Raw genomic sequence first — 12535 nt, 5'->3', positions numbered from 1 at the left:
CTAAAATATTCTACAAAATTGCATTTCTTTTCAACTATTTTAAACTTTAGACTTTCTTCTAATTCTGACCGGTATTTTCATGATTTACTGATTCCTAACCAGAAAACTATAATATGATTCTCTTTGTCCCATCCACAAATGTTGCACCAAAAACATTACTACTATACAATTGGAATTCAAGGTATATACAGGAAAACAGGTTTTAAAAGAAAAAGCCTGGATTTTCCCCTTCAGGTAATGTAGTTTTATTTCCTTTTTATAAGATAGAATTTTCCTCTGTATTCTGCCAACTTCTATTGAGTCAATTAACTTACCGAGTGACTGTCTTTTAAAAAAGACACACATACAAACACACACACACGCAGGCTCTTTATAATCTAGAAGCTCGAATCAGGGAACCAAAATTGATCATGGCTACTTTATATATTACTTGAGTATCAATTTAAGTGGTATTGTTTAGAGCTGTAGTCTCCAAAATGGGGTTCATGTATGCCAAAACAGTGTATAAGGCTATATGTTGGGATGTAGGAGAAAATTACAACTTGCTTAGAATTGCTTTCTACTTCCTCCTTTCAAAATTTATATTGTAGGAAGCTTTATCATACATATAAGTCAATATATTGCCACATATATAAAATTTATCAACATATATTGGGGGTGTACACTCAAATATATTTTGCTAATAAAGGTATATAATAAAATAAATTTAGAGAATTAAGCAGCTCAGTACATGAGGTGATTATTTCTAAAATAAATAAATGTAAGGCTGGGTGTGGCGGCTCATGCCTATAATCCCAGCACTTTGGGAGGCTGAGGCAGGTGGGATCACTTGAGGCCAGGAGTTCCAGACCAGCCTTGCCAACATGGAAAAACCTCGTCTCTACCAAAAATACAAAAATTAGGCAGACATGGTGGCACACACCTGTAATCCCGGCTACTCAGGAAGCTGAGGCAGGAGAATCACTTGAACTCAGAGGCAGAGGTTGCAGTGAGCCAAGATGGCACCACTGCACTCCAGTCTGGGCAACAGAGCAAGACTCTGTCAAAAGCAAAATAAAATAAAATAAACAAATGTACTGAGTTTCTAAGGTACATGAAATGCTAATTTGGGTTGAATAGACGGAGAATGCAAATTGTAAAAGGGAGAGATCAATGCAGGGCTAGCCAGCAAACTTTTAGAGGGAAAAGTAGGTAGCTTATTTTTTGATATGTGGTTATTTTCAATCACGTTACTGCTAAAAGAATTACTGAAATGGAGTGCATAAACTGTGGCTGATGAAGAAGAGCCTGAAGTCAGATTACCAGGTTCAAACCTTGATTCCACCAATTACTTTGGGGAAGACTAAATCACGTATGTGTAAAGCATCTGTTCAGATGACAATGTGTAAAGCACTGTTCCGCATCTGATACATCAGTAGTCAAAAATGTTAATAATAACTAGTATTAAATAAAAAGGACACCATTTATTTATTTTTTTGAGACAGAGTATACCTCTGTCGCCCAGGCGGAGTACAGTGGCGCAATCTCGGCTCACTGCAACCTCCGCCTCCGGGGTTCAAGCGATTCTTCTGCCTCAGCCTCCCAAGCAGCTGGGATTAAGGCGCCCGCCACCACGCCCGGCTAAGTTTCGTATTTTTAGTAGAGATGGGGTTTCACCATGTTGGCCAGGCTGGTCTCATACTCCTGACCTCAGGTGATCTGCCCGCCTCGGCCTCCCAGAGTGCTGGGAATTATAGGCATGAGTTATAGTGCATGCCTATAATTATATGCACTATAGGAATTATAGTGCATGGGAATTATAGTCCTACAGTGGTAGGACACCATTTTAAAGACATTAGTTTTCTATAATAATGAGAACGAAACAGCCGAATCATGTTTTAATTCAACATGATCTTTGAAAAAGATGCTTTTTGGGTGTAACTGAAATATATTAGAACAAATGGAACTAACGGCTTTTTTCCTTCTTTTTTTTACCCCCCAAATTCCCCTCAACATCACTCCCATGGACTATTTTGTCTTGGAACAGCTAATGTAAATTAAACAATGTCATCCTTAGTCAAACAGATACAGGAATAACTGTATACAGTATATCTACTTGGCTTCACTTTTATGTGGAACATGTGTTTACATTTTGACCTTTTGTCTTTTTTTTTAATTAAGAAACATTTTTAAACAGCAGCAACTGGAAAGACTTTTTTTTTAGTTTCCAAACATATTAAGCTACACATGGCAGAGCCTATTGCTGAAACATTTATAAATGTTACACCAACTGTTTATAGTTCTGATTTTCTTATTTGATTGTTTTGTTGTCATGTAAGCCATGACCTGAAAATTTTAGCTCAAATTCTTTCCATAAAATAATTACATAATGAAACAGTCTGAGTCATTTTGAATTTGTGAAGCACAAAATTCGCTCCCATAAAATAATGATAAGCATCATAGTGAGGTTTTTAGAACAGGATTTTGTGACTGTCCCAACCACAACTAGATGATATAGATAAGACAGGAAGGACAAGAACAGGATCAAGAACACAGTAACAATTCATCCATCTCAGAAAAATCACTGCATTCTTGTTTCTTTTCCATTGTCTCTTCTTAAGCAAGTGATAGGAAAATACAGTCTAATATTAGATTTCACTTCATTGAAAAAGAATCAAAGAACAAAAAACCTGGAAATTCTGAAGACAAAAGTACTTTTCTTTAGCCCATCCTTTTAAACCTTATCTATCAACTTGATGGAAGACAGAAAAAATTCATATGACATAAGTTAATATAAATAGCACACAAAATGTTGGCAACAGTTCTATGAACAAAATCAAATTTATAAGGCCAAAACCTACCAAATTTGGATAAGGAACTTCTCTGTCTCTCACCTGCCCCATCTATTAACAAAATTGATCACACATACTATCTATGAGGCCATCTCTGACAAAAGGATGGTGTCTTAAGTCTAGGCAGGGAGCAGTGTCTCACGCCTCTAATTCCAACACTTTCGGAGGCTGAAGCAAAAGGACTGCTTGAAGCCAGGAGTTCAAGACCACCATGGGCAAGAAAGGAAGACCCATCTCCACCAAAAAACAAACAAAAACAGAAAAAAATGAAGTCTAAAGAGAGTAAATGTAAGACTAATCACTTATTTTTTCTTAAGATAAGAAATATCCTACCTTCCAACTTCACACATTCTTTCTAATAGGCCATCCCAGATCTCAGCACTTTCTGTTATTCTCCACACTTCTAAAGTAGATCCTGCAGTTAGTCACTTCAGTCTTCTTCACTGAATTTCTCACCTTAAAATATTCCATCATTCCCCAACCTCCACTGTAGGACTTTATTACTATGACTACTGACAAACGATTTTCTTAATGGGTCAAAAATAAACCCCAAATTGATGGATTCATAGGTCCCCTGTTTGTATTTGCACAACTGAAAAAGAAACACAATTGTTTTTCAACATAGCTGTTAACAAAATCTTGTTGGCTGGAAATTTACTGGAATCCATGGAATGAGATTTGCAATAATAAAATAACCATTCAACATTCACTCCTGTTCTACCCAGACACAGCACATCAATTTATGTGCATCCACAAAAAAAAAAAAAAAAAAAAAAAAAAAGCTGGTAACTGTCTTATCTAAAATAATAGCTAAATGATTTGGTTTTTGATAGAAAAACTAAAGTACTAATGCTTCAATTTCTGTTTAGGTGTTTCCATTGTATGTCTTCAAAGTATAAGTTACTCAAGCAAGGCTTCACAACTGGTTTTACTTCTCTCTTGCTCTCTCCCTCTCCCTTTCCCTCCTGACTTCATTATCTTTCTCCCTCTACCGCCCTTCTTCCAAAGCCCAAAGTAATAGATGGTAAGAGAAGAAAGGACACTACTTCAAGTTTTTTAGTTTCCCAATTTAAACCCCTAAAGCAATCCACTTACTATTACTAGTAAAATGAATAATGTTCTTAACTTCTGCTTTGAAAATCACAATCACCATCTCTAACTCAAAATAATTTTTATTATCTTTTCTGACACTATTGTTTTATGCTCATAACTAAAATAATGGCTTCAATATTTTAGCCATTGTCATGAACGATTTAATCCATTTCAGGAGGATTTAAAATCACCATGTAAATCTCTAATAGCCAAAAACTATAAAGTCTCATTAATTACAAAATTCTGGAGCTCTTAGCTACAAATTATGAGCTGAAAGGATATGGATTTTATTACCGTATAACATTAAATAAATAAAGTAAAACTGCCACATAAGCTCATTCCCTACTTCATCTCGCCAAGAAGTGCAATACTGGATTCATTTCCATAAAACACAATGAAATTGCTATTCTACAAAAAAAAAAAAGGATATAACTCTGTAAGATTTTATATCAATGATATAAACTTTACAATATTTTGTTTGACCTTAAGGATGTTTTGCAAATTCTCCAAATTCCCTTTGAATTGTAAAAACCAAAAAGGTAGGTAAGATTCCAACAAGACTGGACATGGGACAGAGTTAACAGGATTAAGCCATAGTTATTACATGGTAAATTTCTATTTATTACCTTTGATATGCTTGTCTTATGGGGTATGAGTCTATATTTTTGGTATGTGTATCTACTTTGAATTCTAGATCTTTTTCTTTTATAATATAGAAAATCAGCTCTTTATTTTCTATCACAGTAGTTATTTTTTCTCCCAGGTTGACTGCTCCGCATGTGCCCATGTGTAGTTAATTTTGTTTCTGACCACTTGTCCATTTATCACAGTAATCTGAATGGTATTTACTTCATTTTTTGTTTCAGCAATTCCACTGAAGAAATTATTGGGCAATACAAGATCTCTTGATGATGCCTATATAAAATCATGAATTACCACAGACTTTACTCCAAACTAGTACTGATGCAATGCTATAGCCTACCGTAAACCTTCTAAGAAATTCAAGGCCTAGGGACGCTACCCTTTCAGACATGTCATGTCAAACTGTATTTGCTTTCTCTAGGACAGGGAAGAGGGAAACAGAGTAGATGCCAAGAGGTTTCCATTATGGCTTCTTTCTGGCCTTTGAGAGTTTCCCTAGAAAGGGTCACCATAAGCCACTATCATTCTAACACCTAAAGCTTGCTCTTTCGACCAGAATTGATAGCAAATGGAAAGTAACAATTAGAACTGATAAGACTGGAAGAGAATAGGAGAGGGAAAGGAAAGCTATTAGACGAGGAAGGGATCCTTTGGAAAGGTAGGAAAGAAGATGACCTTCACCTATCTGACTGTTTGCTCTAGCGCCACCTACGGCCATGCCACCTGACCCTCAAAAATCACCGACTCCTGGCCAGACAACATTTTTCCAGCTAACTGCAGGTGCCTGGCTTATTTGATTAAACCACCACATTATGAGGTCAAGGTCACATGCTTGATCCCTTCATTCGTCCTACGTTCATCAATGGGCACAAGTTGCATGGTCAAAAATTTGCCTTTTAACTCAACCTCTCATAAATACCATCACTTACGTTAAAGACATTCACAAGAGAGGATATGAACCAACAATGCAAATCCATCACTATTACTAAAAAATAACCAGGAAAACCTGACTTGTGAGTCAGCCCACAGAACAAATTCCATTTAAGAACTTCCTGATCATCCTGGGCTTCAAGGTTAGATACATAAGAGTAAGAAATCAGGCTTCACTACTTACTCATTTTATGTGTGACCTTAGACAAGTTAATTTTTCAGAGCTTTAACAATAAATACATTAAGGGTCCCAAATAGAGCCTGACATATAACGGATACTCAGGTTATGCTAACCCCAGCCCCATCTGGAGATAGAATCTGGCAGTCAAGAGCACAGGGATGAAGCCAGGTTCACCTGTATCCCAATCTTGATTTTGCAGCTCACGTGAAACACTGGGCAAGTGATGGCCTTATCATTCTCATAAAGCTGAGACAAAAAAAATAAAGCATTTAGACAGCACACAGCAATTGTCAACTAATGGCAATTATGCTTTAATTGTTAAGAAGAAGATAGTATTATCACTATCTGTTAATGTTTTCCAAAATACAGTCATGGAACTACTGATATCAGAATGACCTGGGTGGATGTCTACTGAGGGGGAAGAAAAGGATATCATGTCCCATCTCAATCTATTAAAAAAAGCTCTCCAAAAATGGTACAGGGTAATGGTCAAACTTCCTTGAGATATCTATGAAAATTTCAGAATTATTGACCCAGCAGGTCTTGTGCTGTGTCATAGTAAATTAAGACTTGTTTTCCAATCCTTATTCTTTACTATGCCAGAATTGCCCAGTATCTGGGGTTCTTTTCTAGTGAGACACATTTCTGGACATAGATGTCAAACTGATAGGCTCATACTTTTTAGGATCACTCCTGTTTTTTCCCCCAGTGGTACTATTTTGACTTTTTTTTTCTTCTAACCAGGGGTCAGCAAGCTATGGCCTTGATCTGCAGCTAATTTTGTACAACCCCAACCCTCAGAAGGTGTATGTGTTTAAAAAAAAAAAAATGAAGAAAAAGTGATCAAGACCACATGTTGCCCTAAGTCTAAAACATTTACTATCCGGCCCTTTACAAGAAACCTTGCCAATCACTTTGTAGCCTATAATGAAATGTTTTTCAACTGCAGGTCTCAATACAATTTAAAATAGGGAGAAATAATTGATTCGAATAGGAAGTATCAAAAAGCACTGCATCTGACAGAAGGAAGTACCTGTACTATTGCCAAAGTTTCTGTTATACACATGTATGTGCCTCCTGGATAATGATCAAATTGTATTTGGTTGCAGTCAAAAAGTTTTAAAGTCCTTGGGAGTGAGGCTAGGGAGTAAATAGTGCAATTGTTTAACAAGTTTAACTTGTTTAAGTCACACTGAGCAATTTTTACGGCAAAGGTGCCTTGGAGAATATAAAGCCATATAAAATGACCCCTGCTGTTCAGAAGTTAACGGCTTATTTCTTCACTACAAAATGAAAATGGAATCTTTTCTGTGCGCAATATATTGTTATAAGGAGAAAATTGAATCATCAATGCAAAGTACTTCAACAAATGCATTATACAAACAAAATATTTTGATTATATTAACAACATTTCATACAGAATATATATATGGTCTTTACCAAGCCCCTTAGTTCCTAGTTTTCTCCAACCTGGGAAAAGAGTCCTTTTTCTCCCCTTTGTGTGTGTGCATGAACATGTCAGGAGCATAAAAGAAGTATTAGATATCTCTGCCCTTTCTGTCATCCGTTACTGGCTGCTGCTTCTTACCTATTTAAAACGTGCATTCTTTTCTCTTTCTCGTTTCTGGTAGGAAAAGCTTTTGATTCGATTCTTGTGCAAAAAGAATTATTAAGACTATGTTTATCCTCTTGGGGAAACATTTAAAAGTCCAGAATTAAAATTGTAAGTAACAAGCTTCACTTTTATCTTCACAGAGCACTAATTTCCAGGGTTTCTGGGATTGTTTTGGACAAACTAAAAATACATTAATTTTATAATCCATTTCAACATGTAATCCTGCAAAGAAAAGAAACATCTTCCTAGGAGCATACACAAGGAAATGAAATGACACTTTTAAATGTTTTCATTTTATGAAATACACTGCGGACACACAAACCACAAGCAGTGTAAATAAATAAAAGCTGGTGCAATGCTGCATGCATGTTTGCCTTACACCACAAAGAGAAAACACTTGCACATTGCACTCCATGGTATTTCAGCTTGGGTTGCCATAAAAATGAGATTTGGGCATGTTGTGTAATACAGGGGGCTGTAAATGAAGGTGTGTGTCTGGGTGTGTTAGGGAAAGAGGGTTGTAAGCAGAAGGGGTGGGACTTGCCAGGAGCAGCTATTTGAGAAAATTCCTTTTTCTTTCCCATTCATTCTTTCTAGCTCTACTGTCTGGCACAATCCTTACAATTACTCACTGGCTTTTCATTCTAAAGACAACTAACAAGCTTTCAGAACTTCCTACAGTGTTTTTCTCACACACTTTTAAAAAAATAAAGCACCAAATAATTCAATATGTCTTTTATATAAAATGCAAACCATTAACCCATTTCCTCGTTCCAAAGACCCCCGTGGGTTTCAGACTAAATAGAATCCTTTGTTACGTGTCCAAAAATAACACAACACGGTATTGGCAAATTGGAAAATAATAGATAACTCTTATTTCCAAGAATGTCTGAGCTACTGGCCCTAAATTTTTTTCTGCCCCAGTGAGTCCAATTTCATGCTTCTTTTAGCGAATCTACCGTCCTAACAACAGTAAAGGCAATCACATTAAACACCGTTCTCCTTTTCTCTTTCGACATTCCATTAATAAATACAAGGGCTGAAAGAAGACGCCAAGCGGGCCAGTTTCTTTATGCACAATGGTATCCTCCAAGCGAAATACCTCCAACCACAGCGAAAGTTGTCTTTCTAGCAGATGCCCACCCCAACCGGCCCAGGCAGAGGGGGCAAAGGGGAAGAAGGAAGCGTAACATCCCAGCTCTCCCACCTCCAGAGGAAGGGAAGAGGGTATGACAGAGAGCGGAGTAGGCAGGTGGGCGAGTGGGAGAGACAGAAATGGATGCTGAGGGGGTGGGCGAGATGGGAAGGTAGGGAAAGGTGGAGAATGCGGGGAGAGGTGGGTGCGCAAAGCGGCAGGATCCGAGAGCACAGCGGGGAGCGGTGGGAGGCAGCGAGGGGATCCGGGGGCGCGAGGTGGGGGTCTGGGCCTCACCATTGAACGCCCCTGCGTCTGCGGGCGCCGCCTCCTCCTCCTCCCCGTCCTCGGAGTCGGAGTGCATGGGCTCCTCGGCGAAGTTGACCCCCTTGCTGGGGGTGCCGCCCCCGGCAGCGGCGCCCACGTCCCCCCAGATCCTGCCCTCATGGCCGAAGCGCGCGGTGCCTTTGCGCTCGTTCTCCTGCTGCAGGCGGGTGAAGTGCTGCAGCGCGAACTCCAGCAGGTCCGCGGGCTGGTGCCTCAGCACCTCCACCGTGAAGCCCTGCAGCAGCTCCGTCAGTCCCGCCGGGATCTCGATGCTCATCCTGCCCCCGGGGCGGCAGGCGCTTGGGCGCCGCCCTCGCCCCCTCCCCGGCACGGCCTAGGGCCCCGCGGCTGCCGAGCGAGCGCCGACGGCGCTGGCGGCGCTACCGGCTGCGAGCGCGGCGCACTGGGCCCCGGCGGCCCGGCTGGCCCGGCCCGCGGCTCCCGGCGCGCGTCTGCTCTGTGTGGTGGCGGCGGCTGAGCGAGCGCGGCCCCGGGAGGGCTGGCAGCATCTCCTGCTCCTCCCGCTCCCGCCGCGGCCGCGCCTCTCCCCCGCCCGGGCGCCCCGCCCCCGCCCCGCCGCGGTGCGCGGGAGGGGGCGCAGAAGAGCGCGCCCACGTGACCCCCGGAAACCATGGCAACCTCCGCTGGCTGGCGCCGCGCACCCGCCAGTCAGACCACCGCAGGGTGGAATGCGCAGGCGGGCTGCGCGCCCGGGCCGGGTGAAGCGGAGGGAGGCCCAGCGAGGCCGCCTTCGTGTCCACCTGTCCGCGCGTCCAGGAGCGGGCTGGCCACTCGCCCCGCTTCCCAGGCGTCATTCGCCATGGTGAACCCCTGCAGAGGTGGTGCCACGCGATTTGTCCTGAAACTTCAGCCTCCACCTTAGTAGTGGCATTTTATTTTCCTTCTAGAATCTAGTTGCATGATAAGTGTTGTTAATGTCCTTTGTTTAAAGTCTTATGGTGGTACTGGTTCTCTTTTGGACAAAGAAATGCTACCCCATCTTTGTGACGTCTTTTTCTTCCCCACATTTTATCCAGCGTTTCCCGATCCATCTGTTTATTGTGTTTCGTCTTACTGATGCTATTCCGTTGTGCACTCCACGCATTAACTATTTATTGAGACAGAGGCACCATTTATTGTGAGGCACCTATCAAAGTTAGTTGATCTCCTTCAAATAGGATAGCGCAGGATGAGGCGCTTATTATTTTGAAACTTTCCTTTATGCTTTGAATGATTTTTGACTTGTATCTCCAAAAATTGAAATACTTCAGTATAAAGAAAAATAGAATTACTAATGTGTGCTTTTAAAGTAGAAGGCTTTGACTTTGAAATGAGGCTTACTTTGCAAATGTTTACAATTTTGAAGTAGAGAAAATTGTCTTTTGTCAATTAAATGCTATTTAAGTACGCATACTTCATTTTCTACAATTATCATATCATTGTAAATAAAATATTTCAAGAGCAAGCTCACTCGGTTATTCTGATTTATCTTCCCACCCACGGAAGAGTAAACATATGACTAGGGAAACTCCAAGACTAGAAATCAGAGATGTAACAAACTAGTCCCTTTTGTAAAAATGGATCTTGATGTTAACCCTTTGTTAATGCTGCATCTTGTATTGACTCCATAAGCCAATGTATTTCTCTATTTTCATTTCTTAACAACTTTATAGTAATAATGTTACGTTGTTTTTAAATATACAATAGTTAAGTGCTTCTAATTGTGTCAAGCATTTTAAGAATTAAACTTTTGGCCGGACGCAGTGGCTCATGCCTGTAATCCCAACACTTTGGGAGGCTGAGGTGGGCGGATCACCTGAGGTCAGGAGTTCAAGACCAGCCTGGCCAACATGGTGAAACCCCATCTCTACTAAAAATACAAAAATTAGGCGGGCATGGTGGCAGGCACCTGTAATCCCAGCTACTCAGGAGGCCGAGGCAGGAGAATCGCTTGAACCCGGGAGGCGGAGGTTGCAGTGAACCGAGATCCTGCCATTGCACTCCAGGCTGGGGGACAAGAGTGAGAGACTTCGTCTCAAAAAAAAAAAAAAAAGAATTAAACTTTTATAAAATATGGTGAGCCTCACATGTCACCGGTTGGAGCACAATGTTAGTACTACTCTGTACCGTGTAAGCATTATTATTTTTATGGATCTGGTAATCTAAGATGCATGTGTATCACCTGTCTAAATTTGTGATAATATTTGTATTAATTATGATTAACAGCTCACATGTGGCAGAAAATGCAAAATACAATAGCTTAAGATTTATTTCTCTGGAATCTAAATGTGGGCAGTTCAGAGTTGGTATTGAGAGGTGACAGCGTGCTGGCAGTCCTCACAGCCCTCACTCGCTCTTGGCGCCTCCTCTGCCTGGGCTCCCACTTTGGCAGCGCTTGAGGAGGCCTTCAGCCCGCCGCTGCACTGTGGGAGCCCCTTTCTGGCGGCCAAGGCCTGAGCCTTGCCTCAGCTTGCCGGGAGGTGTGGAGGGAGAGGCGCGGACGGGAACTGGGGCTGCGCGTGGTGCTTGCCAGCCAGCGAGAGTTCCGGGTGGGCGTGGGCTCCGCGGACCCCGCACTCGGAGCTGCCGGCCGGACCCACCGGCCCCGGACAGTGAGGGGCTTAGCACCTGGGCCAGCAGCTGCTGTGCTCAAATTTCTCGCGGGCCTTAGCTGCCTTCCCGCGGGGCAGGGCTCAGGACCTGCAGCCCGCCATGCCGTGGGCTCCTGTGCGGCGGGAGCCTCCCCGACGAGCGCCGTCCCCTGCTCCAGGGCGCCCAGTCCCATCGACGACCACCGCAGGGCTGAGGAGTGCAGGCACACGTTGTGGGACTGGCAGGCAGCTCCACCTGCAGCCCCAGTGCGGGATCCACTGGGTGAAGCCAGCTGGGCTCCCGAGTCTGGTGGGGACGTGGAGAACCTTTATGTCTAGCTAGGGGATTGTAAATACACCAATCGGCACTCTGTATCTAGCTCAAGGTTTGTAAACACACCAATCAGCACCCTGTGTCTAGCTCAGGGTTTGTGAATGCACCCATTGACACTCTGTATCTAGCTACTCTGGTGGGGACCTGGAGAACCTTTGTGTGGACACTATGCATCTAGCTAATCTGGTGGGGAAGTGGAGAACTTTTGTGTCTAGCTCAGGGATTGTAAATACACCAATGGGCACTTTGTATCTAAGTCAAGGTTTGTGAACTCACCAATCAGCACCCTGTGTCTAGCTCAGAGTTTGTGAATGCACCAATTGACACTCTGTATCTAGCTACTCTGGTGGGGACTTGGAGAACCTTTGTGTCCACACTGTATCTAGCTAATCTGGTGGGGAGGTGGAGAACCTTTGTGTCTAGCTCAAGGATTGTAAACACACCAATCAGCGCCCTGTCAAAACAGACCACTTGGCTCTACCAATCAGCAGGATGGGGTGGGACCAGATAAGAGAATAAAGGCAGGCTGCCTGAGCCAGTGGTGGCAACCAGCTCCGGTCCCCTTCCGCACTGTGGAAGCTTTGTTTTTTTGCTCTTTGCAATAAATCTTGCTACTGCTCACTATTTGGGTCCACACTGCCTTTATGAACTGTAACACTCACCGCAAAGGTCTGCAGCTTCACTCTTAAAGCCAGCGAGACCACGAGCCCACCGGGAGGAATGAACAACTCCAGACGTGCCGCCTTAAGAGCTGTAACACTCACCACGAAGGTCCGCAGCTTCACTCCTGAGCCCGTGAGACCACGAACCCACCAGAAGGAAGAAACTCCGAACACAGCCAAACATCAGAAGGAACA

General features: G+C 42.6%; 1 protein-coding gene across 1 annotated transcript in view; it reads right to left on the bottom strand.

Moving 5' to 3' along the window:
• Nucleotides 1–9293, bottom strand: part of PRKAR2B (protein kinase cAMP-dependent type II regulatory subunit beta) — a 117273-nt gene extending 107980 nt beyond the window's left edge. The window contains exon 1 of the mRNA XM_054495493.2: nucleotides 8724–9293. Within this exon, the coding sequence (XP_054351468.1) occupies nucleotides 8724–9030 (307 nt within the window). The 5' untranslated portion in view covers nucleotides 9031–9293. The remainder of the gene's footprint in view (nucleotides 1–8723) is intronic.
• Between the last annotated feature and the right edge of the window lie 3242 nt (nucleotides 9294–12535).

This window comes from Pongo pygmaeus, chromosome 6, assembly GCF_028885625.2.
Source record: "Pongo pygmaeus isolate AG05252 chromosome 6, NHGRI_mPonPyg2-v2.0_pri, whole genome shotgun sequence".
NCBI lineage: Eukaryota > Metazoa > Chordata > Mammalia > Primates > Hominidae > Pongo > Pongo pygmaeus.
The sequence above is the reverse complement of the archived record's forward strand: the minus strand, read 5'-3'. Positions and strand labels throughout refer to the sequence as shown.